The sequence below is a fragment of the Herpailurus yagouaroundi genome, unplaced genomic scaffold (assembly GCF_014898765.1).
Source record: "Herpailurus yagouaroundi ecotype Mexico unplaced genomic scaffold, PumYag 162525, whole genome shotgun sequence".
In the NCBI taxonomy this organism is placed as follows: Eukaryota; Metazoa; Chordata; class Mammalia; order Carnivora; family Felidae; genus Herpailurus; species Herpailurus yagouaroundi.
Genome location: NW_024423247.1, coordinates 19,258 through 46,908, shown reverse-complemented (window position 1 = coordinate 46,908; position 27,651 = coordinate 19,258). Strand labels below are relative to the sequence as shown.

Below are 27,651 nucleotides of genomic sequence, written 5' to 3'. Positions count from 1 at the left end.
CCCTACCCTAGGCAACTGTTGTTTTTTCTATTTGATCTCTTTTCTTTCACTATAGATTTGTTCAAATTTTCTAGAGTTTTTTCTATAAGTGGAATCATACAGTATGTATTCTTTTTTTGGTCTGACTTCTTTTACTCAGCATAATCTGAGATCTATACATGTGGCATTTATTAGTAGTTGATTACTTTTTACTGCTGAGTAATAGTGCATCATGTAGATATACCACAATTTGTTTATCCATTCATTTCTGGATGGTTACTTGGGCTGTTTCCAGGTTTTGGAGATTATCAGTAGAGAAGTTATAAACATTTATGTACAAGTCTTTGTATTGACATATATATTTTTTTCTATTAGGTTAATATCTAAAAATGGGGGGTGGCTGGGTGGCTCCATCAGCTAAATGTCTGATTTCGGCCCAGGTCATGATCTTATGGTTTGTGAGTTTAAGCCCCCCGTCGGGCTCTGTGCTGACACCTCAGAGCCCGGAGCCTGCTTCAGATTCTGTCTCCCTCTCTCTCTCTGCCCCTCCCTTGCTCATGCTTTGTCTCTCTTTGTCTCTCAAAAATAAATAAATGTTAAAAAATTTTTTTTAATTAAAATTAAATATCTAAATATGAAATGGCTAGATCCCATGGTAGGTGTGTGTTTAACTTTTTAAGAAATTACCAAACTGGGGGCGCCTGGGTGGCGCAGTCGGTTAAGCGTCCGACTTCAGCCAGGTCACGATCTCACGGTCCGTGAGTTCGAGCCCCGCGTCAGGCTTTGGGCTGATGGCTCGGAGCCTGGAGCCTGTTTCTGATTCTGTGTCTCCCTCTCTCTCTGCCCCTCCCCCGTTCATGCTCTGTCTCTCTCTGTCCCAAAAATAAATTTAAAAAAAAAAAAAAAAAAAAAGGAAATTGCCAAACTGTTTTCCAAAAGGGTTGTACCATTTTACATTCTCACTGGCAGTATATGAGACTTCTAGGTGCTCCATAGCCTTGCCAATACCTGCTTTGGTCAGTCTTTAATTTTAGCCATGTGAAATAGATATGTAGTAATATGTCCTTGTGATTTAATTTATTTTATTATTATTATTATTATTATTATTATTATTATTATTATTATTATTATTTATTATTTATTTTGGGGGGGGAGAGAAGGAGAGAGCAAACAGGGGAGAGGGGCAAAGGGGAGGAGAGAGAGAATTTTAGCCAGGCTCAATCTCATGAACCATGAAATCAAGACCTCAGCTGAAATTAAGAGTCCACACTCAACTGACTGAGCCACCCAGGTGCCCCTGATTTTCATTTTTCTAATGACTAATTCTGTTAAGTATTTTGTCATAAGCTTAATTTCCATCTGCATATCTTCTTTGGTGAAATGTCTATTGAAACCTTTTGCCCATTTTTTAAAACTTGGGGGTTTTTGTTTTGTTTTGTTTTGGTTTGGTTGATACTGAGTTCTGAGAGTTCTTTGTATATTTTGTGTACAAGTTTTCTATCAGAACATATTTGTTGCAAGAATTTCTCCCTCATCTGGGGCCTACTTTTCCATTTTCTTTTCTATTTTAAAATTTCTTTCATTTATTTTTTCTTTATTAAATGTTTTTTCATCATGTTAAATGTACTCTTTAAAAAATTTTTAAGTTTTAATTTTATTTTTGAGAGTGGGAAAGAGGCAGAGAGAGAAGGAGAGAGAATCCCAAGTAGGCTCCACACTCAACACAGAGCCTGATATGGGACTCAAACTCACAAACCGTGAGATCGTGACCTGAGCAGAAATCCAGAGTCAGATGCTTAACCAGCTAAGCCACTCAGGCGCCTGAGTCGGTGTAGCCTTTAATCCACATTCCCTATATCCCCGCCATCTCCTCACCTTCTTCCCCTCTGGTAACTATCAGTTTGTTCTCTAAAGAGAAGTCTGTTTCTTAGTTTGTCTCTCTCTCTTTTTTTTCCTTTGCTCATTTGTTTTGTTTCATAAATTCCACATTTGAGTGAGATCATAATGGTATTTATCTTTCTCTGATTTACTTTGCTTAGCGTTATACTCTCTGGAACCATCAATTTTGTTGCAAATGGCAAGATTTCATTCTTTCTTATGGCTGAATAATTTCCATTGTATGTATATACCATATCTTCTTTATCCACTCCATTTATCAATGGATATTTGGGCTGCTTCCATAATTTGGCTATTGTAAATAATGCTTCACTAAACACAGGGATGCATGTATCCCTTTAAATTAGTGTTTTTGTATTTTTGGGGGTAAATATCCAGCAGTGTGATTGCTGGATTGTAGGGTAGTTCTATTTCTAATTTTTTGAGAATCCTCCATACTATTTTCCATAGTGGCTGCACCAGTTTGCATCTTCACAAACAGTGCATGAGGATTCCTTTTTCTCCATATCTTTACCAACACTTGATGTTTCTTGAGTTTTTCATTTTAGCCATTCTGACAGGTAATGAGGTGATATCTCACTGTGGATTTTATTTGCATTGCCCTGATGATAAGTGATGCTGAGTATCTTTTCATGTGTCTATTGGCCATCTGTATGTCTTCTTTGTAGAAATGTCTGTTCACATCTTCTGCTCATGTTTTAATTGGATTATTTGTCTTTTTAGATATTGGGTTGTATACGTTATTTATACATTTTGGATACTAACCCTTTATTGAGTATATCATTTGCAAATATATTTTCCTATTCTGTAGGTTACCTTTTAGTTTTATTGTTTCCTTCACTATGCAGAAGCTTTTTGTTTTGATGTAGTTTCAATAGTTTGTTTTTGCTTTTGTTTCTCTTGCCCCTGGAGACCTATCTAGAAAAAAGTCTCTATAACCAATGTCAGAGAGGTTACTGCATGTGTTCTCTTCGAGGATTTTTATGGTTTCAAGTCTCACATATAAGTTTTTAATAAATTTGGGGCACCTGGATGGCACAGTTGGTTGAGCATCTGACTCTTGATTTTGGCTCAGGTTGTGGTCTCACGGTTGTGAGATTGAACCCCACATCAGGCTCTGCTGGGCTCTGGGTGTGGAGTCTGCTTAAGATTCTCTCTCCCTCTCTTCTCTCTGCACCCCCACACTTGCACTCTCTCTCAATCTCTCTCTAAAAATAAATAAATAAGTTTTTAATCATTTTGAGTTTATTTTTGTATGTGGTGAAATAAAGTGTTTCAGTTTCATTCTTTCCCACATAGCTGACCAGTTTTCTGGGTTTTCTGTTCTATTCCATTGATCTGTATGTCTATTTTATGCCAGTTTCATAGTGTTTTAATTACTACTGCTTTGCAATATAACTAATATAACTTGCAATCTGGAATTATGATACCCCCAGTTTTGTTTTTCTTTTTCAAGATTGATTTGGCTAGTTGAGGTCTTTTGTGGTTCCATACAAGTTTCAGGTTTGTTTGTTCTACTCCATTTTTTTAAGTAATCTCTACACCCAATGTGGGGCTCAAACTCATGACCCTGGAATCAAGAGTCACATGCTCTACTGACTGAGCCAGACAGGCATCCCAGGATTGTTTGTTCTAGTTCTGTGAAAAATGCTTTTCATATTTTGGTAGGAATTGCATTAAATCTATAGATTGCTTTGAGTTAATATAGACATTCTAACAATATTTATTCTTACCACCATGAGCATGGAATGTCTTTCCATTTCTTTGTCATCTTGAATTTCTTTCATCAGTGTTTTAGTTTTCAGAGTATAGGTCTTTCATCACCTCTTTGGTAAAGTTTATTCCTAGGTATTTTATTGGTTTTGGTGAAATTATAAATGGGATTTTTTTTTTTAAGATTTAAAAAAGATGTTTAGTTTTGAGAGAGAGAGACAGAGTGTGAGTGGAGGAGGGGCAGAGAGAGAGGGAGACAAGAATCTGAAGCAGGCTCCAGGCTCTGAGCTGTCAGCATAGAGACCAGTGCAGGGCTCGAACCCACCAACTGTGAGATCATGACCTGAACCAAAGTCGGAAGCTTAGCCGACTGAGCCACACAGCCACCCCAGGATTGTTTTTTAAATTTCCCTTTTTGCTGATTCATTATTAGTGTATAGGGTGCAACTGATTTCTATACATTGATTTTGTATCCTATGACTTTACTGAATTCATTTATCAAGTCTAGTAGGTTTTTGGTGGAGTCTTTGGAGTTTTCTATGTATAGTATCATGTCATCTGCAAATCATGAGAGTTTTACTTCTTCCTTACCATCCTTCCTTGGATGCCTTTTATTTAGGTTTTCTAGCTGTTGTGGCTAGGACTCCCAGTACTATGTTGAATAAATGTGGTAGAGTGGACATCCCTGTCTTGTTCCTGACCATAGAGGAAAAGCTCTCAGCTGTTTCCCATTGAATGTGATTTGGGCTGTGTTTTTTTTCATATAAGGCCTTTATTATGCTGAGTTATGTTCTCTCTAGACCTAATTTGTAGAGGGTTTTTATCACGAATGGATGTTGTACTTTGTCAAATGCTTTTTCTGCATCTATTGAAATGATCATATGGTTTTTATCCTTTCTCTTATTGATGTGATGTATCATATTGATTGTTTTGCAAATACTGAACTACATTGCATCCTGGGAATAAACCATACTTGATCATAATGTTTGATTTTTAAAAATATATTGCTGGACTCAGTATGCTAATATTTTGTTGAGGATTTTGCATCTATATTCATAAGACATATTGGCCTGTAGTTCTTGGTTTTTGTGGTATCTTTATTTGATTTGGTGTTTGTCCATTTTCTTAAGTGTTTTTCAAAGAGTGGTTTTGTTTAAGTCCAGTTTAAAAGATTTTCTTCTAGACATTTTATACATTAGGCTTTACATTTAGGTCTGTCGTTCATTTTGAGTTCTTTTTGTACATGGTTGAGATTTTTTTTTTTTTTTTAAGGAATATTTAGTTGTTCAAGCACTATTTATTGAAAAAACCATCCTTTCTCCATTAAATTGCATTTGTACCTTTGTCAAAAGTCATTTTTACATGATTTTATTTTTGGAATCTTCTTCTTCTTCTTCTTCTTCTTCTTCTTCTTCTTCTTCTTCTTCTATTATTATTTTATTATTATTATTATTAAGTAACCTCTACCCCCAACATGGGGCTTGAACACAAGAGCCTGGATTAAGAGTTGCATACTCTACTGGCTGAACCAGCCAACTGACCCTATTTTTGGAATCTTGGTTATAGTCCATTAATCTATCTTTATGCTTATATTATACTGTTTTAATTATGGTAGCTTTACAGTAATGCTCATATTCATCTAATATTCTTTTCCAAAGTTGTTTTTAGGAGTTCTAGGTCCTTTGCATTTTATTATGATTTTCAGCTTGTCAATTTCTGGAGGAAAAAAAATCTCCTGGGATTTTTATTAGAAATGCATTGAACCTATAGATCAGTTTGGGGAGAGTTGATATCTTGACAATATTGAGTCTTCTGACCCATGAACAAAGTATGCATCTCATTCATTTAGGTCTCTTGCGTTTCTCTCAGCAATGTTTTGTCCTTTTAAGTTTAAGATCTTTCACATCCATGCTGTTTCAAAGGGACACATGCACCCCAATGTTTATAGCAGCACTATCAACAGTAGCCAAAGTATGGAAAGAGCCCAAATGCATCCACTGATGGATGAAGCAATAAAGAAGATGTGGTATATAGGGGCAACTGAGTGGCTCAGTCAGTTAAGTATCTGACTTGGGCTCCAGTCATGATCTCACAGTTCATGGGTTCAAGCCCTACATCAGGCCCTGTGCTGACAGCTCAGAGCCTGGAGCCTGTTTTGGAATCTGTGTCTCCCTCTCTCTCTGTCCCTCCACCCCCCCCCCCCCAACATCGCATGCTCTCTCTCTGTCAAAAATAAATTAAAAAATATTAAAAAGAAGTTGTGGTAAATATATACAATGGAGTATTACTCGGCAATCAAAAAGAACGAAAGCTTGCTGTTTGCAACTATGTGGATGGAACTAGAGGGTATTATGCTAAGTGAAATTAGTCAGTCAGAGAAAGGCAAATACCATATGACTTCACTCATATGAGGACTTTAAGATATAAAACAGATGAACATAAGGGAAAGGAAACAAAAATAATATAAAAATAGGGAGGGGGACAAAACATAAGAGACTCTTAAATATGGAGTACAAACAGAGGGTTGTTGGAGAGGTTATGGGAGGGGGGGATGTTTTATTGTTTTTATTTATTTTATTTTTTTTTCAACGTTTATTTATTTTTGGGACAGAGAGACACAGAGCATGAACGGGGGAGGGGCAGAGAGAGAGGGAGACACAGAATCGGAAACAGGCTCCAGGCTCTGAGCCATCAGCCCAGAGCCCCACGCGGGGCTCGAACTCACGGACCGCGAGATCGTGACCTGGCTGAAGTCGGACGCTTAACCGACTGCGCCACCCAGGTGCCCCGGGGGGGATGTTTTAAATGGGTAAGGGGCATTGAGGGATCTACTCCTGAAATCATTGTTGCACTACGTGCTAACTAACTAGGATGTAAATTAAAAAAAAAAACAAAAAAACAAAAAAACAGCCACACCTGAAACTCACCAAGTTGTGCACATTGAACATGTATACCTTTTTGTATGTCAATCATTTGTCAATGAAGTAGTTTTTAAAAAAAAGATTTTTCACATCTTTTGTCACATTTATCCTTAAGTCTTTCATTATTTTTTCATGCTATCTTCAAATTTCAATTTTTAATTGTTCATTGCCAATATATAGAAATTCAATTCATTTTTGTGTATCAATCTTGTATCTTGTGCCTCCCTAAGTTTATTAGTTTTTGTGGCAGTTTTGTATATTGCACTGAAATTTCTACAGAGATAATCATGTTATTTATGAAAAGACAGTTTTTCTTCTTTCTTCAATATGGACTCCTTTTATTTATTTTTTAGAAATATGATTTCACCTGGGTTTTCTTTTTAGTTTGCAAAAAAGAATTAAATTGGTTGATTTTTGAAGGGTTGAATTCCTCTTGGGATGAATCTCACTTGGTCACGATGTAGTATCCTTTTTACATATTGTTAAATTTATTGAAATTATGTTTAGAGTTTTTGTATCTATATACAATATTGAATAAAAGTGGTGATAGAAGACATCCCCCTATCTTGTTCTTGATCTTAGTGGGAGAGTATTCAGTCTTTAACCAATGAATGTGATGTTAGCTGTCAGTATTTTATAAATGTCTTTTATCAGGTTGAAGAAGTTTCATCATACTCCTAGCTTGCCAAGAATTTTTATTAGAAATAAATATTAGATTTTGTCAAATGCAGTGTTTGCACCTATTGAGATGATTATATGGTTTTTCTCCTTTGGTTTGCTAATATGATGAATTACTGTTTGATTTTTTTTTAAATATGAAATTTATTGTCAAATTGGTTTCCATACAACACCCAGGGCTCATCCCAACAGGTGCCCTCCTCAATACATATCACCCCCCCCTCCCTCCCACCCCCCATCAATCCTCAGATTGTTCTCAGTTTTTAAGAGTCTCTTATGGTTTGGCTCCCTCCCTCTCTAACTTTTTTTTTTTTTTCCTTCCCCTCCTCCATGGTCTTCTGTTAAGTTTCTCAGGATCCACATAAAAGTGAAAACATATGGTATCTGTCTTTCTCTGTATGACTTATTTCACTTAGCATAACACTCCAGTTCCATCCACGTTGCTACAAAAGGCCAGATTTCATTCTTTCTCATTGCCACGTAGTACTCAATTGTGTATACAAACCACAATTTCTTTATCCATTCATCAGTTGATGGACATTTAGGCTCTTTCCATTATTTGGCTATTGTTGAGAGTGCTGCTATAAACATTGGGGTCCAAGTGCCCCTATGCATCAGTACTCCTGTTTCCCTTGGGTAAATTCCTAGCAGTGCTATTGCTGGGTCATAGGGTAGGTCTATTTTTAATATTTTGAGGAGCCTCCACACTGTTTTCCAGAGTGGCTGTACCAGTTTGCATTCCCTACTGTTTGATTTTTGAACAGTAAAACAATTCTGCATTTTGGGGGCAAACACACCCACTTGGTTATATTATGTTATCCTTTTTTATACCGTTGAGTTCAATTTGCTAAAATTTTGTTTAGATTTTTTGCTTCTAGTACATGAGAGATATTAGTCTGTAGTTTTGTTTCCTGTAATATCTTTGTCTGGGTTTGGAGTTGGGGTGATACTGGCCGCATAGAATGAGTTGGGAAGTACTCCCTCTTCTTCAATTTCTTTGGAAACTCTTGTGTAGAATTAGTATTACTTCTTCCTTCTATAGAATTAGTATTAGCACAGACACTAATTTCTTTATTTTTTTAATGTTTATTTTTGAGAGAGAGAGAGAGGTAGAGAGAGACAGAGTGCAAGCTGGGGAGGGGCAAAGAGAGAGGGAGACACAGAATCCAAAGGAGGCTTCAGGCTCCGAGCTGTCAGCACAGAGCCTGAATCGGGGCTCGAACCCACAAACTGTGAGATCATGACCTGAGCCAAAGTTGGATGCTTAACTGACTGAGCCACACAGGTGCCCCTCTATAATTTCTATAGAGCTAATATTATTACTTCTAGCTATGTGGGCCTGAAATTTTCCATGTGGAAAGGCTTTTAAGTACAATTTCAATTTCTTTAACAGATATAGGGCTTTTTAAGTTATCTATTTATTTTTGTGTGAGCTATGGTAAGTTCTTTCTTTCAAGGAGTTTTTCCATTTTATCTAGGTTGTGAAATTTATTGGCATAAAGTTATTACTATTCATAATAATCTATTTTTACCCCCTTTTTCTTGTTTGTTTTTTTCACATGAGATGGACAATACACTGCAGTTGTTACAAGGTTTGAAGGAGGCACATGTCACAAAACAGCATGAACATCAATTATCACACTTATGACTTACAAAAGGATCTATTTTTATTCTTAATACCTACAGAATATGTGGTGATATCAACTCTGCATTCCTGTTATTGATAATTTATCTTTTTACTTTTTTTCCTGATTAGTCTGGCTAAAGCTTAATCCATTTTACTGATTTTTCTGAAAGAACCAGCCTTTGCTTTATTTGATTCTATTGTTTTCTTCTTTTCTATTTCATTGAATTCTGCCTTGGTCTTTATTATTCCTTTTTTCTGCTTTATGTCTGATTTGCTCTTTCTTTTCTAGTTTTGTAAGGTAGAAGCTGAGATCATTGATTTGAAAGTTTTCTTTTTCTTAATATAGACATTTAGTGTTGTAGGTTTTCCCTTAAGTAATGCGTTAATCACATCTACAAATCCTGATATGTTGTTTTCATTTTCATTCAGTTGCAAATACTTTTAAAATTCCTCCTTTGATTTTTTCTTTAATCTCCCAGTTATAAAGAAAGGTATTGTTTGGTTTCCAAATACTGGGGGATTTTCCAAGGATCTTTTAGTTATTGATTTCTAATTTAATTTTTCTGTGGTCAGAGAACATAGGTTGTATGACTTAAATCCTATTGTATTTTATTGAGTCTTGTGACCCAGAATAGTTCTTTGTGCACTTGAGAAGAATGTGTATTCTGCTATTGTTAGGTGTTTTACAAAAGTCAATCAGGTCAAGTGATTAGTTTTTAAAATTTTCTATATCCATACTGATTTTCTGCATACGTGGTCTAGCAATTATTGAGTAGTGTTAAAATCTCTGACTAGGGGCGCCTGGGTGGCGCAGTCGGTTAAGCGTCCGACTTCAGCCAGGTCACGATCTCGCGGTCCGGGAGTTCGAGCCCCGCGTCAGGCTCTGGGCTGATGGCTCGGAGCCTGGAGCCTGTTTCCCATTCTGTGTCTCCCTCTCCCGTTCATGCTCTGTCTCTCTCTGTCCCAAAAAATAAATAAAAAAACGTTGAAAAAAAAATCTCTGACTATAATTATGGAGTCATCTATTTCTTTGTGCAGTTCTATCAGTTTTAACTTCATGTATTTTGAGGTACTGTTATTAGGTTCATAAATGTTTCAGATTGTTATTTCTCTTGATGAATTGATCCTTTATCCTTATAATGATAAAATGACCTTCTTTATCCCTGGAAATATTCTTTGGTCTGAAATGTATTTTGTTTGATTTTGAAGTAATTGATCTCATTTTCTTTCAGCTAGTGTTAGCGTGGTTTCTCTCTTTCCATCCTTTCACTTTTAACCTATTTGTTACATCATCTTCATATTTAAAGTGCACTTTTTGTAGGCAGCATATAGTTGGGTCTTGCTTTTTTATTCAACCTGATAAGCTATGCCTTTTAATCAGGCTATTTACACCATTTATATTTAATTTGATTATTAATGTGGTTAGATTTGAGTATCTCCTTTTGCTATTTTTTTCTATTTGTCCCACCTGTTATTTGTTGCCCATTCCTAGTTTTCTACCTTCGTTTGGACTAATCAAGTTTCTTTTTGATATGATTTTTTTTTAATGTTTATTTATTTTTGAGACAGAGAGAGACACAGCATGAATGGGGGAGGGGCAGAGAGAGAGGGAGACACAGAATCGGAAGCAGGCTCCAGGCTCTGAGCCATCAGCCCATAGCTCGATGCGGGGCTCGAACTCGCGGACCGCGAGATCATGACCTGAGCTGAAGTCGGACGCTCAACCGACTGAGCCACCCAGGCGCCCCTCTTTTTGATATGATTTTATCTCCTTTGTTGCTTTATTAATTATAATTCTTCATTTTGATATGTTAGTGATTGCTTAAGGGTTTATATTTATCTATCATAGTCTGCCTTAAAGTGATATTATGCCTCTTCATACGTAATATAAGAACCTTACAATATATTCTTTCATTTATCCCCTCCTGGCCTATTTGATATTGTCATGCATTTTATTTTTCATTTTTCATTTTCGTTTCATTTCATTTCATTTGGGTCTTCCTTAATATTTTCTGTGACTCTACTTTTTTTAATATATACCATACAGTTATAATAACCGTCTTAATGTTCTTTTCTGTTAATGCTAACATCTGTGTCAGTTCTGGATTGCTTTTCACTAATTCTTTTTCCCCCTATCAGTTGTATTTTCTTGACTTTTTGTATAGCTGGTAATCTTTGTTTGGATGCCAGGTAGGTCTGGAGCGGTGCTCATTGTAGGGCTGCTTCTCCACTACTGAGGCAAGACCTTCCTGAATACTCTACCCAGTGCCTTGTAAATTTTGAGTTTTTCCAGCCTGATTGAAATAGGCACTGTTCCTAGCCCAATGTGAATGACAAGAACGCTTCCCTCTAATCTTTACAGGTGGTTCTTTCTCTGGCCTAGGACCATTTCCTTAGATGCATACACTGATCAGAAATAGTTGAGGGAGGACTCTCTGCAGATCTGTCCAGTATTCTGTTTCTGTGAAGCTGTCTTTTTTCTGTTATTCTGTCCTGTGAGCTCTAGCTGCTTCTGTCTCCCTGGACTCTAGGGTCTGTTTTCTGAACTCAGGGAGTCTGCCAGACTCTGTCTCAACTTTCTCTTCCTTCTGCCATGCTTGGAAACTCTCAAAGTAGCAAGCTGGGGCAGTTGTAGGACTCACCTTGTCAGTTTCCTGTCTTTCAGAGATCACTGTCCTCCATTGCTTTATATAGAGTACCTTAAAAACTGTTGTTTTAGATATTTTGTCTGTTTTTTTGTTTGTTTGTTTTAGATACTTTGGGTGGGATGGTCCTTGTGTGTTCATCTTGGCCAAAAAGAGAAGTCTAGTCATTGCTTTTTTCCCCCCTCTTTGAGATTTAATCCTTTCTCTTTTAACTTTTTTGGGGGAAAATATGAAGGCTTAGAAAAGTTGTAAAAATTATTCAGGGAACACCTGTATACACTTCATCTAGATTCATCAGTTGTTAACATTTTGCCACATTTGTGCACGCTTGCTTTCTCACTCTCTCTCTCACACACACACTTTAATTGAACTATGGGAGAGAAATTGCAGACATCGTGATAGCTAATCATTAACTAAATCTTAAGAATAAAATCACTTTCCTATATAACAACAATACAATGATCAAATTCAGGAAAGAGTATAAGTAGAAGAAGCAGAAATTGCCTTTTAAAGATTGAGCTCAGAAAAAAATAAAATAAAATAAAGGTTGGGTTCAGGATTGGCATCCCTTGACTTTCACTCTATTCCATTTGTAAAAGCAGTGACAGGCCAGCCCATATTGATTGATTGATTGATTGATTGATTTCAATATATGAAGTTTATTGTCAAATTGGTTTCCATACAACACCCAGTGCTCATCCCGAAAGGTGCCCTCCTCAATACCCATCAGCCACCCTCCTCTCCCTCCCACCCCCCATCAACCCTCAGTTTGTTCTCAGTTTTTAAGAGTCTCTTATGCTTTGGCTCTCTCCCACTCTAACCTCTTTTTTTTTTTCCTTCCCCTCCCCCATGGGTTTCTGTTACGTTTCTCAGGATCCACATAAGAGTGAAAACATATGGTATCTGTCTTTCTCTGTATGGCTCATTTCACTCATTTCACTCTGCAGTTCCATCCATGTTGCTACAAAGGGCCATATTTCATTCTTTCTCATTGCCACGTAGTACTCCATTGTGTATATAAACCACAATTTCTTTATCCATTCATCAGTTGATGGGCATTTAGGCTCTTTCCATAATATGGCTATTGTTGAGAGTTCTGCTATAAACATTGGGGTCCAAGTGCCCCTATGCATCAGTACTCCTGTATCCCTTGGGTAAATTCCTAGCAGTGCTATTGCTGGGTCATAGGGTAGGTCTATTTTTAATTTTTTGAGGAACCTCCACACTGTTTTCCAGAGTGGCTGCACCAATTTGCATTCCCGCCAACAGTGCAAGAGGGTTCCCGTTTCTCCACATCCTCTCCAGCATCTATAGTCTCCTGATTTGTTCATTTTGGCCACTCTGACTGGCATGAGGTGATATGTGATATCTGAGTGTGGTTTTTATTTGTATTTCCTTGATGAGGAGTCATGTTGAGCATCTTTTCATGTGCCTGTTGGCCATCCGGATATCTTCTTTAGAGAAGTGTCTATTCATGTTTTCTGCCCATTTCTTCACTGGTTTATTTGTTTTTCGGGTGTGGAGTTTGGTGAGCTCTTTATAGATTTTGGATACTAGCCCTTTGTCCGATATGTCATTTGCAAATATCTTTTCCCATTCCGTTAGGCCAGCCCAGATTTAAAAGGAGAAATATGTCCCCATTTCTCAGCCAGAGGAATGTCAAAGAATTACAGGTTGTTTTAAATCTATCACATTGGGGGCACCTGGGTGGCGCAGTCGGTTAAGCGTCCGACTTCAGCCAGGTCACGATCTCGCGGTCCGTGAGTTTGAGCCCCGCGTCAGGCTCTGGGCTGATGGCTCAGAGCCTGGAGCCTGTTTCCGATTCTGTGTCTCCCTCTCTCTCTGCCCCTCCCCCGTTCATGCTCTGTCTCTCTCTGTCCCAAAAATAAATAAACGTTGAAAAAAAATTAAAAAAAAAATCTATCACATTGTACATATTCATTTCCAGTTGTCTCAATAATATACTTTCCAGCAACTTTTTTCAATCCAGAAATTCAGATGTCAAATCTCCTTAGTCTCATTGGGCTAGGAACAGTCTTTAATCTGAAACAGTTTTGTTTTTGTTTTTTTAATTTTTTTTTAATGCTTATTATTGAGAGACAGAGAGAGACAAAGCGTGAGCATGGGAGGAGGAGAGAGAGGGGAAGACACAGAATCTGAAGCAGGCTCCAGGCTCTGAGCTATCAGCACAGAGCCGGACGTGGGGTTCAAACTCACAAACCGTGAGATCATGACCTGAGCTGAAGTCAGATGCTTAACTGACTGAGCTACCCAGGCACCCCTGAAACAGTTTTTTTTTTTTTTTTGTCTTTTATGACACTGAAATATCTGAGGTGTACAGACCAGTCGTTTTGTAGACTGTCCCATAATTTGGGCTTATCTGTTTCCTTGTGATTAAATTCCAGTTCTGTATTTGGAATACAATAAAGGTGATGTCATGTTCTTAGAACACCACCTCATCTGTGATGCCAATTTGTACTACTGGTGAACTTAACTTTGAGTACTTGATTAAGGTGGTATCTGCCAGATTTCTCCAATGTACTGGCACTCTATCTCCATCATAATTGGTAAGTAATCGCCAAGGATGTTCTTTTTTTCTTTTCCTTTAAATTAAAAAAACAAAAAACAAACAAAAGGTTTGTATTCTGTGTTAGAGAAGCCCTTAATCTATTGTGTATCAGTTCTGCTGACTGTCACTTATGTGTGACCTCCTGTGTTTCGGGATTTTGTCATTAACTTGCATTTGCATGAATCTTATGGGACTGAATCAAAGAAGCGTCCTCCAGAGTGCGGTTTTTTGTTTTTTTTTTGTTTTTATTGCTTCTGCTTAGAACACAGGGAACTTGGTAACTCTTTAAAGCCTCATGTTTGGGTTTCCTTCTTCCAGTCCCAGATCACAGTGTCAGCAGAAACTCTCCACGTGCTCTCAAGCAAAGCCCGGTGCTCAGAGGTCAATGACCCAGTGCTGGTTCTTCCCACGGTTTGTTCCTTTTGGGTTGGGGTAATTCTTGGAGAATCTCTTAGTTTCTTGTCAGTGGTGGGTGTCCTGGAGAATCTGGCCTGCTATCCTGCCTGCCTAAGCAGAACCCAGGATGATTTTTTACTTAAATCTTTAGTATAAACATCATTCTGTCTTGACCTTCCGTAATAATATCTTTGAAGATATTAGGATTTCGAATAATTTATTCAGTTAATATTTTCAATCGTCCTGCGAAATGGGAAGGCAGGTGAATTGGTACATTACGTAGTTGAGAAAGCTGAATCCTGTCAGGTGATGTAAGGTAAGTTTACTAACCTCTGAAGCCTCAGTTTCCTGTTCTGTAAAACCAGAACCCCTTTTTGAACGAGCCAATGCTTTGTGAGCATTTACGGGGTGAATCTGGGAAGCGCCCAGCACCTAGCTCAGTATTACCGGCACCAGGCTTTAGATCTTCCAAAAGACAAGATGTCCACCCCTCTTTCTCCCTCCTCGTTCTTCCACTGCCCGGGTGGGGTCCGGCCGGCTTGGGGTGGAGCGCCACGCTAACGGAGAAACTGGCAGACCAGCCCGCGAGGCCCGGAGGACCGGACTCTCGGGGCGGACGCGGGGGGCGGAGCCTGCGTTCGGGAACCTCCTCTGGGGTGGCGGGGGCGGTCCCCATGGGCCCTCATGCCTCCTCCCCTTCTCCCGGCGGTGCTGGCCGCGGCCGCGTCTACCGTGAGTGCGCCGGGCCTTGGCTCCGCAGGCGCCCGGGACGCGCAGTCCGGTGCGGAGGGCGGCGGCGGGCTCCTGGTGGGCACCGCCGTGGGGCGCACCGGGGTAGGTACCGCTTTGGGTCTGGGCGCGCGGTGGGGCGGGCGCAGCGCAGCGCGGCGCGGCCTGGCTCGGTGGGGCGGTCCTGCCCGAGTCCGAGCGGTGAGGTCGGCCAGGGGGCCTGCGGAGGCCGAGCCTGGCGGGAGGCACCGGCTCAGGTGCGAGCACCTCCGCGGCGCTCCCTCTGCTGCCGGCGGGGAAGCCGGGCCAGATGCTGCCAGGTAGGGAGAGGTTGAGGGGTGGTCTCACGAATCTGGGGTCGTCCCCCAGCACCTCTTTCCCCGCGGGCACATCAACGTGAGAAAGCCCCTTCCTCCTTAGAGCCCTCTCTCCCAGGGTTTCTCCTAGGAAACCGATCAGCTGATCCCAGCCTGCGGCCTGCTGGCGCCGGAGAGTTGTGAGAGTCACCTGGCTTTTAAAGTACTTCAGAGACGCCTGCCCGGAGTGGGCTCTCAGGCCATCCCCCCCCCCCTCCTCCCCCGTCTGTCGATCAGTGTCTGTTGATCGGCTTCCATTAGAAGATAAAGGCTGTCTCTAGTTTGAAAAGAATAGAAAAATCTAGGAGGATTGGGACTGAGAAAAGGCCTTTGGATTGCTAGCCTTGGAGAGCAGTTACAAACAAAGTGGGTGTGTGCTGGGTTGCATAGTGTTCAAGAGTGGGAGAGGGATGGGGACGGTGGCCAGGGCTCAGGAAGCGCTTTGCAGCCCTTTGGTGATCAAAAGGAGGAGCAAGAAGATAGTAATTTGAGGGTTCAGGAGGTGTGTGTGTGTGTGTGTGTGTGTGTGTGTGTGTGTGTGTGTGTGTTTTAATTTCTGAATTTTTTTAATTTAAAGGAAGGTAACATGTTAGGGATGCAAGAAAGTCCAGGCATCAGTATTATTCAGGGTCCAGGCTAAGAGACTGGGCTTAAAAAGAGGGGGAGAAGGCTATCCTAGGCCGGAGGGCTGGGCAGGAGTTCTGGAATGTGACTCTAGGGCGAGGAGATAATGCTTGATTGGACCATAGTTTATCTTTTTGGAATTTTATTTTCTGGTTGGCCTTTAACCCCCACGAAATTGCAAAAATGTTCAGGTTCCTGTCGTTGTGCATTATTGGGAGAGAAGATCTATGCCTTGATCAGATTAGAAACATCTGTTAGAAATATTGACCTGTTTGACCACATAATCTTGGGGGGGGGCAGTAAAACTAGCTCTGATATTGTGTTTTATGTGCCACATCAAATAAGTGTTTGGTATCTACTTTAAACTGAGCTAATAATAATGGGTGCTTTTTCCAGAGATGCATGCAAATGATCTGAGCACTAATCATTTCTTTGAAGATTTTTTATTCAGAGTGGAAACATCAAAAGCAAGTCAGTGGTGGGTTTGTTCTCTTTTTTAAGTCGTCAAGGGACAGTGGTTTCTCAAACATACCTAAGTTCCTATTGAAAATATGGAATATGGATGCCCTGACCTCACTTAGACCTTTGAAATAAAAATCTCTGGGAGTAGAGCCTAGGGATAGGAATTTCAAACAGAGATCACAGGATTTTCTTGTGGCACTGAGAATTATTGACAGCCTCTGAGTTTTTTCTTTCAGATTTGGGCTTGTTGGGGCCTCTTTAGAACAGATTTCCTTAAAAGTTATGTGAATGCTGCCAAACTTATAGAGCTGAAGGTTACAGTCTTGTATCTTGTACAACTATCTATCTATTGTGTTACCTATAAATTTTAATGTATTTTGAAGGAAATCTATATAGTCATTGTATTAGAAAAAAAATGTTTCTGATCACAAAAACCCCACTTAATTTATTTTTTAAGTTTTTGATGTTTGTTTATTTATTTATTTATTTTGGAGAGAGAGAGCATGAATGGGGGAGGGGAAGAGAGAACGGGAGACAGAGAATCTGAAACAGGCTCCAGGCTCCAAGCTGTCAGCACAGAGCCTGATGCAGGGTTCGAACTGTGAGTCATGACCTGAGCCCAAGTTGGACACTTAGCCAACTGAGCCACCTAGGCCTCCCACAAACCCCATTTTAGAACAATTAGAACATATGGGAAAAAACAATTTCCCAAATCCTATAATTAACAAACAACCACCAGTCATTCTTTCTGACACAAACACACACACACATACACACATATATGTGTATGTGTATATATATATATGTGTATATATATATATATATATATGTATATGTAAAAGACAAATGCACACCATACATTTAGGGAATAACTGGAATTGTATTCTGTGTACATTTTTATATTCTGGTTTTTTTTTCCAGTTTGCTATCATGAGCACCTTCGCGTGTAGTTAAGTTTTTTAAACACCTTTTTATAAAAGCATATGTTCTGGCATATGGAGTTACCATAATTAATTAAATCAGCTCTATATCATTAACATTCTAATTCTTTTCAATTTTTGTTTATTTGTATAATGTTGGCTTGAATATTGTGGTCTGCCTTTCTGATTATTTCCTTAGAATAAAGTGATGGAGTTAAAAGCTATTCAAATGCATTTTAAAATCTCATTTTCACATATCTTCTCACTACTTTTCCTCACTAGAAGGAAAATTAACATTTGTAAAGGATCTATTGCCTTCTAGGTTCATTCTCTTATTTCAGTGGTTCTCAAATTTTAATAGGTAGAAAAGTCACTTGGGGAACTTGTTAAAAATTCATTTTCCCAGAGGCTGGGTGGCTTAGTCGGTTAATTAAGCGGCTGACTTTGGCTCAGGCCATGATCTCTTGGTCTGTGGTTCAAGCCAAGCATTGGGCTCTGTGCTGACAGCTCAAGAGCCTGGAGCCTGCTTCATGTTCTGTGTCTCCCACTCTCTCTCTCTGCCCCTCCCCAACTTGTGCATGCGCTCTCTCTCTCTCTCTCTCTCTCTCTCTCTCTCTGTCTCTCTCTCAAAAATAAACATTAAAACAATTTTTGAATTAAAAAAAAAATCATTTTCCTGAGTCCCAGGCCCAGCTGTTCTGACCCATTAACTCTGGAGCAGGGCCCAGCAATCTTCAATTTTAACATTCCCCGCCATATTTGGTAAGAGGCATTCCTGGAACCATGTATTAAACATGCTTTTTAAATAAATAGCAAAACAGACTCAGAAATTTAGGTCACTTGCCGAAAGCCATTCATGCATCTGGTAACAGGATTTGAACTCAGCTCTTTGTGACTTCAGAGCCTTTGTTTTTTCCACTACCTTAGGCCTTCTCAAACCTTCTCATTGGTGTGCCCCTAAGGACTGCAGAAAGGGAACTCTGACTGACCCCCCTGCAGGGTTCTCTGGGATACCTGAACTTGACACAGACATACACAATGAATCTCCATTCAAAGCCCCCATCAGAAATTCTTACAGACTCTGTTATGCTATATAACATTTACTATATAAAACAACATCAGTCCTTTGCTAGTTAAATTTACTGCTTGTTTCCTGATTGTTTTGTGGTGACTCTTACCGTGAAACAGTTACTGCAGGACCATCTGGAAGCTCTTGCCTAGAGTGCGAGACACTGCTCCTGTGTGCTCTGTGAATTCCGGATGGAAGGGATGGTCTAAGCAGCAATTCCTTTCAGAATCAGGTGAGAGAGGCACTGCTTTTGAATACTCAATGGCAAAGGAGCAGGAGGCCGTGGGCATGACTGAGAGGAAGTGCCATTTATTAGAGATGGGGCTCATTACTCTTAGAAGAGTGTTGGTGTTAGTTACCTGAGGGGAGCCAGCATGGGGGTGAGCCTTTTTCAGTTTTTAAAACATTCCCCAAATGGAATTTGAGACCCATTTAATTTTTTCTCTTCTTTATTAATCTTTATTTTTCCTTCTCCTCCTGCCTTCTCATCTGTTTTTAGTAGTAGCCTGGGATTATGGTATGTCCTTATGTATTTCAACTAGTCTACTCTAGAAGGTCACTGATTATTTACCAAATTCAGCACCTGCTATGTGTCAGGTCATTTTGAGGTCCAGGAATACAAAAGACAATGGTTCTCTTTGAGAATTAAGTTAACTTAACTGCAGTATATTGACTTGGGTTTTGCTCAGTTTCTGACTTTTAAAATTTTAACTTTTAATTTTTAATTAATTTTAGACTTAGAGAGGAGTTGCAAAAATGGTACAGAGAAATCACTCAACCTCCCCTAATATTAGACCATTACATAAGCATGGTTCAATTATCGGTACTATTAACTAGACTACAGATTTTATTTGGATTTCATCAATTTTCCTGCTAATAATTTTTTGTTGTTGTTCCCATAGTCTATCCAGGATCTACATTGCATTTAGTTATTTTTCCTTTGTCTTTTCCATCTGAGATAGTTTCTCAGTTTTTCCTTGTCCTTCATTATTTTGACCCTTTTGGAGAGTACTGGTTATTTTGTGGAGTTCAATATATCACTGATTCATGAGGTTGATAGGTCTTAACACTGATGATACTAAACCTGATCACTTAGGGTGAAATCTATGTTACTCTGCTGTGAAGTTATTGTCTTTCCCTTTGCAACTAATAATTATCTTGGGGGAGATACTTGAGACTATGCAAACTCTGTTTATCCTCAACTTTTCATCCACTAATTTTAATTCTCATTGATGGATCTTGTCTGCAGCAGTTGTTGCAGTGGTGTTTGCCTAGTGATTTTTTTCTACCTCCTGCTTCCTTATTAATTGAGAGTTTCCTATAAGAAAGAGCTGCCCTTTTTCCTCCCATTTGTTTATCTGATCATTTGTATCACTGTGGACTCTTCATTGTATTCTGTGGGTTAACATGCAATGCCATCGTCATTTTCTTGCTTAAATGCTCACAATTTTGGAGCTTACAATTAGGGGCTCAGGCTCTGAGTTTAAATGGCTTGTGCTTGTAAGTGGCTGTCATCATTTCTATCCCATTCTTACCCCCAACCAGGGGAATCATTGCTTCTTCAGGGTCTGGGCAGCGATCACTTAGCAGCCAGGTAAGGGAGCTATAAATAGAAGAACGAATACCAGAGGCCCAAAGAAGGTAGGACAACATGTGTGCAGACACTCAGCTCTCAGGAACTCTGCGAGAGTAAAACGAGTAGCATAGTACCAGCCGTTCCCCTGCTGCTGCTCCAGAGAGGCCTATGGGAGTAGGATCATGTGCCTGGGGCCGTGCCCTGAGAGGCTCTGTCCTTAAAGGACGACCAGATGGGTTTGGAAAACAGCTGGGTTTAGAACTCTGACTTGGCACTCTTGGCTGCTAAATGAAGACCACACCCTTTCTTCTGGTGCATAAATGTTTAGTAAATATTTGTGGACTGCACCTAGTATTCTCCCTCCATCCCCTGTGGTACAGAGATTTGTATGTGTAGAGATTCTCCAAAAATGATACCTAGCATAAATGCTGATTTATCTTTAGTTATAGCTTATCTTCCTTGCCAGATTTTTTCTTTCATTATTATGGAAAAGTTCAAGCATACACAAAAGTAGAGAGGAAAGCAAAATGAACCCTTGGGTACCTATCAGCTAATTCAATACATCTCAATATTTTGCCAATCTTATTTCATCTATTCCTCCATTTTCAGGGGTGGGGCTGGCATATTTTAAAACAAAAGACTCTGGGGCGCCTGGGTGGCGCAGTCGGTTAAGCGTCCCACTTCAGCCAGGTCACGATCTCGCGGTCCGTGAGTTCGAGCCCCGCGTCGGGCTCTGGACTGATGGCTCAGAGCCTGGAGCCTGTTTCCGATTCTGTGTCTCCCTCTCTCTCTCTGCCCCTCCCCCGTTCATGCTCTGTCTCTCTCTGTCCCAAAAATAAAATAAGAACGTTGAAAAAAAAAAAAATAAAAAAAATAAAACAAAAGACTCATTGAAATTTAAGAAAGGATTGAAGTAAACTCTAAGTGCAAGGACTATACCTTAATTCCCTTTTCTCCCCTAAGTGCCTAGCACTATGCCTGAAAATAGCCGATGCTCAGAAAAGACTGGTTGAATTGAGAGGGAGGAAACACCAGTTTTGAAAGCCTCATCATTTTGAACTATAAGACAGACTTCTAGAGTCTTGCTCTAAAATAACTTCTTTCACGTTACCTGAATTTATTGTCTAGAGTCATGATTTTCCTGTCTGTTTTTTGATTGAAAAAGGAAACTTTTCAAGGGTAGGTTCAAGGTCTGTCAATTACTTAATGTTATTATAAATAAGTCCAGTCTAATGACAGTTCCCTAAACATTAACCCAGAGTTACCTGCCCTAGAAAGAACTTGCTTTTAAAAATCATGATTTGTTGGGGCGCCTGGGTGGCTCAGTCGGTTAAGCGTCCGACTTCAGCCAGGTCACGATCTCGCGGTCCGTGAGTTCGAGCCCCGCGTCGGGCTCTGGGCTGATGGCTCAGAGCCTGGAGCCTGTTTCTGATTCTGTGTCTCCCTCTCTCTCTGCCCCTCCCCCGTTCATGCTCTGTCTCTCTCTGTCCCAAAAAAATAAATAAACGTTAAAAAAAAAAAAAAATTAAAAAAAAATCATGATTTGTTTAAATCATAAAGGTAATATATTACGCATTAAAAGAAAAATAGGGGTGCCTGGGTGGCTCAGTCGGTTGAGCGTCTGACTTTAGCTCAGGTCATGATCTCGCGGTTTGTGAGTTCGAGCCCCAAGTCAGGCTCTGTGCTGACAGCTCAGAGCCTGGAGCCTGCTTCAGATTCTGTGTCTCTCCTCTCTGCTCCTCCCATGCTCACTCTCTGTCTCTCAATAATAAATAAATGTTAAAAAAGATTAAAAGAAAAATAAATTACAGAGAAATGGAAAATTATCTGGACTTCATAATGTAATTCTAAATTTAACATTATGTTGCTTGGCACCCTGATAAAATTTGAGCATAAATCACATTGGTAAATAGATTTGATTGATAACTATTACGTTCCTGGGAATGTACCAGGTGTGTTTGGGTGCAACATCTCATTAAATTCTTATAGCAACATTTTAAGATAAGTACATATATATCTTTATGTTTAATAGCTTGATAAAGTTGTTGAGAAGGGTTGCCCTCAGTCACTCAGCTGATAAGCAGGGTGGGCAGGAGATCTCTCTTGAAAGATCTTTGGACCAGTGTTAGAGACCCTTCACACTTCAGATGTTTACTCCCAGGTACCAAGGAGACCTCACACTTGAGCTTCCTTCGTGCTGGCGCCCTGTACAGTTGGTTTGAGGATAGCACTCAGGCTTGGGAAAAAGGGGAAGTGATTATTTTTAACTAGATCGATGTCTTAAGAAATGGAGTTAGCAGTGAAGGGCTAATTATGAAGTAATCATTAAGAATGGTTCCTTGCTTTTGTAATAAATTTCTTATCTTTGGACAAATTCTGTAGGCTGCAGTTTAGCTATGTTAGTCTGCGATTATTCCCAGCTTGCCACTGCTTGGGTAGGTTTTAAATCTCTCTAAACCACTCTTCCTCCCTCTGTAAAAGGAGGGGGTGCTAGACTTGTGTGCTTTCTGCTTGTTTCTGCTTCTAACACTATAGTACCTCTGTGATCAGAAATCTCTTGGCTTGTCAGGGGGCTTTCCCTCCATAAGCAGCTTTTAGAAGAGCAGTGTTCTCAGTCTAAATTTTCCAAGATTGAGACGGAAGTGTTGAATCGCTGTATTGTATACCTGAAACTAATATTACACAGTATGTTCACTGGAATTTAAAAAAAAAAAAAAACCAAAACTTTAAAAAACCACTATTGCCAATTCTAGCAGTTAAGCCTCCTATAGTTGAGTCCCCAAAATGTTGTCTGATTGGCCCCAGGAACCTGTAGACTTAACAGATACAGAAAGCCATGCCAACACAGTCCCAAGGAAAGGGACAGGAGGCTGACAGAGAGAGGGGCTGCCAAAGGGAATCCTGCGTATTCTAAGGGTTTGTGTTGGGTGCACCCAGGTACCTAGATGAGGAAAGAGATCGAAATGCCTATGTGAAGGGTGTGTCAGAGGTAGGCTTTGGGCCTGGCCTTGTGGGTTCAGACCCCAACTCCACCACTTACTAATTGTGTGGTCGAGGGCACGTTCCTTAATCTCCCTTCATTTTTCTCCTCTATAAAATGAGACTAGTGATTCTTACCTTGCAAAGTTGAGAGGCGAAGTAAGTTAATACAAATGATTTCACTTCAGCGCGTGCCATAGAGTAGATGCACAAATCAATTACTCTTATTAGCTGTTATTACTGCCTTCGGCATCATTTCTTATGATGCCTTCACAAGACCCTAAACACAGGCCATAGTGTTTAGTTGCTTCCTGAGTCAAATCTCATTTGTGGCTTGACTCAAGAATCTAATCTTCATTTATAACGTTGAATCTAGAGAGAAATGCTTTCTGGGTTGCCTTCAAACTAACCTAGAGCTAATTTTTTGGAATTCTACCCTTTAGTAACTAGGGGACTATCTCAAGAGGTGCTAAGATTGTTTTGTTTTTATTTTTCACATTGAATTACCACCTAGGGATCCCTATGTCTAATTTTAAAAAACGGACAAAATTCAACAACTAAATTTTCACTATAAAAGGGCAGAAGTATATCATACAAAATTCCAAAAATAGAAAAAAGTACCCTTGGCTAATCCCTACTCTTCATGCAGTTCTCGTTAGCTTTTGGCTAAGATTTCTCTCTGGAGTTTTATTTCTGTAGTTTGAGTGGTAATCATACACATGTACAGTTTATTTCTGTTTTTCTTTTATTTAAGATTTGATCATACTTGTTTTCATGTTATTACTTGGCACAGAAAATATTTTGGTCTCCATTTAACTATCCATTTAACTGAGGGCATTTTTGGCTGTGGAGATTATCGCTGCCGTGGCTTTAGCATTTTCTATCCCCTTCTGATAGCACACTTAGAATTTGAGGGCAGATGTGGTTTTGGCAATGCAGAGAACATGTGGGGGGGGGGGGGATTGCTGGCTGTGTCCTTGGGGGACTTGCCAAGTAGCCTTCATCACCTTAATGTGTTCACATGGTCCAGAGTGGGCCATCAGCTTTGTGGCTTCAGAAACTGGATTTTTGTCAAGAATGGAGAGGATAGTGACCTTTCAGAAGTGAGTTCACACTGTTCCACCACATGCTCGTGAAGAATGGCAGTTCATCAGCTGGCAGTGAGAAATACAGTATGATAGAGTGGTGCTTGGGGCAGCCACCAGTGTGTCCACCTGTTGGCCATCCTTAGAGTCACCTTATGTAAGTAACAGGACAATAACAACAGTGGTGGTCAGCACGTAGTTGGCGCTCGCTGTGCGTCAGGCATGGGCTACACTTTATGTATTAATACATTAGGCTGTTCAGTCATACAGTAACCTCTCCAGGGAGGTACTGTTTTTATCCCGATTTTACAGGTAAGGAGACTGAAGTTAGTCAAGTGACGGACTTGAGGTGTCATGGCTGATATGTGGTGGAGCTGTAGTTTCTGCCTAAATCCAAACCACTGATCTTAAACACTGCACTGTAGTTCCACCTGTTAGTCTTACAGATTACTGAGCTCCTGTCTTGGCCTTCTCTTATGTTTCTTGCCCTCACCCTTACCTGTTGGGATGTGCCCTGTGCCAGTGCCTTGTTGTGAATGTAACATTTATAGCTGCAACATCCTGGACTTTAATGCCTGTTGTTGAGGAACGTGTTTTTCTAGCTGTCACAGAGAAGAGCTTTTGTCTTTCTCCTTATTTTCTCTTTGAGTCAAAATACAAGATTTTTACATGTTGCTAACTGTCTTTTTTTTTTTTTTAATTTTTTTTTTCAATGTTTTTTATTTATTTTGGGACAGAGAGAGACAGAGCATGAACGGGGGAGGGGCAGAGAGAGAGGGAGACACAGAATCGGAAACAGGCTCCAGGCTCCGAGCCATCAGCCCAGAGCCTGACGCGGGGCTCGAACTCCCGGACCGCGAGATCGTGACCTGGCTGAAGTTGGACGCTTAACCGACTGCGCCACCCAGGCGCCCTGCTAACCGTCTTTTAAAGCTGTGCTAGGAAGGGGCCACTAAAGAAAAAATTGGGGAGCTGTATTTTGGTTCGTGCCCGACTCAGTACTGAGGAGGCTTTCACAGCTTCCTCTTTGCCCTCTCCTCCTGTGCGACATCTGGAAATGCCTTTTCCTCTTGGGTGACAGACAGCCTGGGTGGTAACTCCTGGGATGTATAGTTGGTTGGAACCTTCGACCTCTGAAATCCAATTTTCTGATCTCAAACCCCTCATTGGAGAATTCCCATTCCTGTTAGTCAAGATCCACTGGGAATAGGTTTTCAGTTTGCACTGACGTGAATCATTCAGGATAGGATTTCCATGTGAAACAACATGTCTTTGTGATTGCCTTCCAGAGATTGTTGGAGCGGAATTACTGAACAAAAGCAGGCATTGCATCTTCCGTTGTCACCAAGTTTGCCATCAGATTGCAAGAGTTGAACTCGAAGCTTCCCCTGCAGTGAAGTGGAAAGAGACATAATCCTCACGTAATAACAGACATGGGCTTCTTCATGACTTTCCACCTTTCCTACAAGTTCCGGTTACTGTTGCTTTTTCTCTTATGCCTGACAGTGCTTGGGTGGGCCACCAGTAACTACTTTGTGGGTGCTATTCAAGAGATTCCTAAAGCAAAGGATTTCATGGCCAATTTCAACAAGGTCCTAGTCTGGGGGAAGGGAAAAACTCTGACTCAGGAAGCATCCATGAAAGAAGCAGACCTCAACAACTGCCCTTCTGTGTCTCCATACCTCAGTAAGTTTTTTTTTTTCTTTTTTTCAAGTGCTATGTAAACTTCTTAGTTAAATATCACATTTATAGATACAGAAAAGCATAAAAATCAGAAGTGTACAACTTGGTTAAGTTTCACATAATGAATATACCTGTGTCATCAGTATGTTAAATTAAGGACTAGAATCCTTCTGGAACCCTGGGAGTTCTCATGCTTCTTTCAGTCATGACCCTTACTTCAAGATTCTAACACCATCCATTAGATTTTTCCTGTTTTTAAGCTTTACATAATTAGAAACACGATGTGTAATCTTTTGTGTCTGGCTTTTGTTGTTCAACAGTATGTTTGTGAGATGTGTCTATATTGCTGATGTATAGTTTTCCATTATACGAGCATACCCAATTTTATTATCAAGCCACAGAAGTCTCATATCCACAGGCATGTATTTCGTTCACAAGTCTGCCAGATGAACTGGGGGGTGCATTGATTTAGGCTGGTGGCTCTGCTCCTTATGTCTTACCTTTTCCACCTGAGACCAATGAGCTCGCTTGAGGATGTCCTTCTCCTGGCATCCACAGGACATAAGGGCACAGGTGGAGAAATCCACTCATGTCACATCTGTTAGCATTCCCATGGTCAGAAGTATGCAGTCAAGGGACAGGACTGAGTAGGTTTTTCAATGTCATCTTTAGTGTTTATTTCTTAAATATATTGTATGTTCTGATTCCCCTTTGATGTCTTGCCTTTCAGTTTAAATTAACAGTAAATTGGTTTGGGTGCCTGGGTGGCTCAGTCGGTTAAGCGTCCAACTTCAGTTCAGGTCATGAACTCGTGTTTCATGGATTCAGGCCTGGCATTGGGCTCTGTGCTGATAGCTCAGAGCCTGGAGCCTAGTTGGGATTCTATGTCTTCCTCTCTTTCTGCCCTGCTTGCACTCTGTCTCTCTCTCTCTCTCTCAAAAGTAAATAAACATTAAAAAAATAATAATAATAAATAAATTAATGGTAAATTGGTTCTGTGGAACACATTGATTAGAGAGGAAAAGCTCCACAGCAATATTAGATATAATCCACAAAGATTCTATGAGACCTCTGATTCTCCAGAACATCAAAGCACTTGTAGTTCTCCAGATACTCCTCTGAGCCTTATACTGTTTCCTCTTTCCAGAATGCCTTTCCTCAATCTCTGTCTGCCTGGTGGATTCCTGTTTGTTCATCAAAAATCCAGTTGAGATTCCTTCTGTCTCAGAAAAATACATACACTGAAGTAGCCCCCTGTGGGGTGGCTTCTTGCTCTTAGATGAACGAAACCTGCAGACTCTCTTTCCTCACTGAATCACAGCCTTGTGCTGTGTTTCTACTGGCATACTGCTTCTCTTTACTCAGTCATGAAACAGCCAAAATATCACTCCTGATTACCTGAGGGAAATTGTTCTGCTCACAAGTTACACAAGTTGAGATAGGAAAATGAGGCATTGAACTACACATCTGACTGTACTGTCTCCCTTGTTCAAAATCCTCACAACATATTTAAGCAATTAAAGTTTTCATAAAAATACATGGGCCATGACATAATACTGAGGAAGTACCTGGATTAAGAAGGTGACAAAAGTAGTGATGAAGTAACATGGGCCATTAGTGACCCAAGAAGAAACAAAATTGGAGAAGATGCCAAGGGAGTGGTAGGGAGACTAATAGTGAATGGAAGCAGGCTCTAGAAGGGTAGGCACCTGAAAAGTTAACACAATGAGAAAGTGAGCAAGGG

At 40.1% G+C, this 27,651-nt stretch overlaps 1 protein-coding gene and 1 non-coding gene across 9 annotated transcripts in view; one reads left to right on the top strand and one right to left on the bottom strand.

The window, feature by feature from the left end:
* Positions 1–8,745: 8,745 nt before the first annotated feature.
* LOC121026813 (small nucleolar RNA U13) lies at positions 8,746–8,848 on the bottom strand. Its single transcript, XR_005788455.1, has one exon. It is a non-coding gene; the product is annotated as a small nucleolar RNA U13 (small nucleolar RNA).
* Positions 8,849–15,069: 6,221 nt separating this feature from the next.
* Positions 15,070–27,651, top strand: part of LOC121026811 (beta-1,4-galactosyltransferase 4) — a 28,756-nt gene continuing 16,174 nt past the window's right edge. The window contains exons 1-3 of one of the 8 annotated variants that reach the window (XM_040469591.1): positions 15,091–15,156; positions 18,704–18,816; positions 25,514–25,910. In XM_040469591.1, coding sequence (XP_040325525.1) covers positions 25,658–25,910 — 253 coding nt within the window. In that variant the 5' untranslated portion in view covers positions 15,091–15,156; positions 18,704–18,816; positions 25,514–25,657. Of the gene's footprint in view, positions 15,259–15,339; positions 15,474–18,703; positions 18,817–25,513; positions 25,911–27,651 lie in introns of those variants that run through there. The other 7 variants (XM_040469596.1, XM_040469597.1, XM_040469598.1 and 4 more) reach the window with 7 other exon arrangements.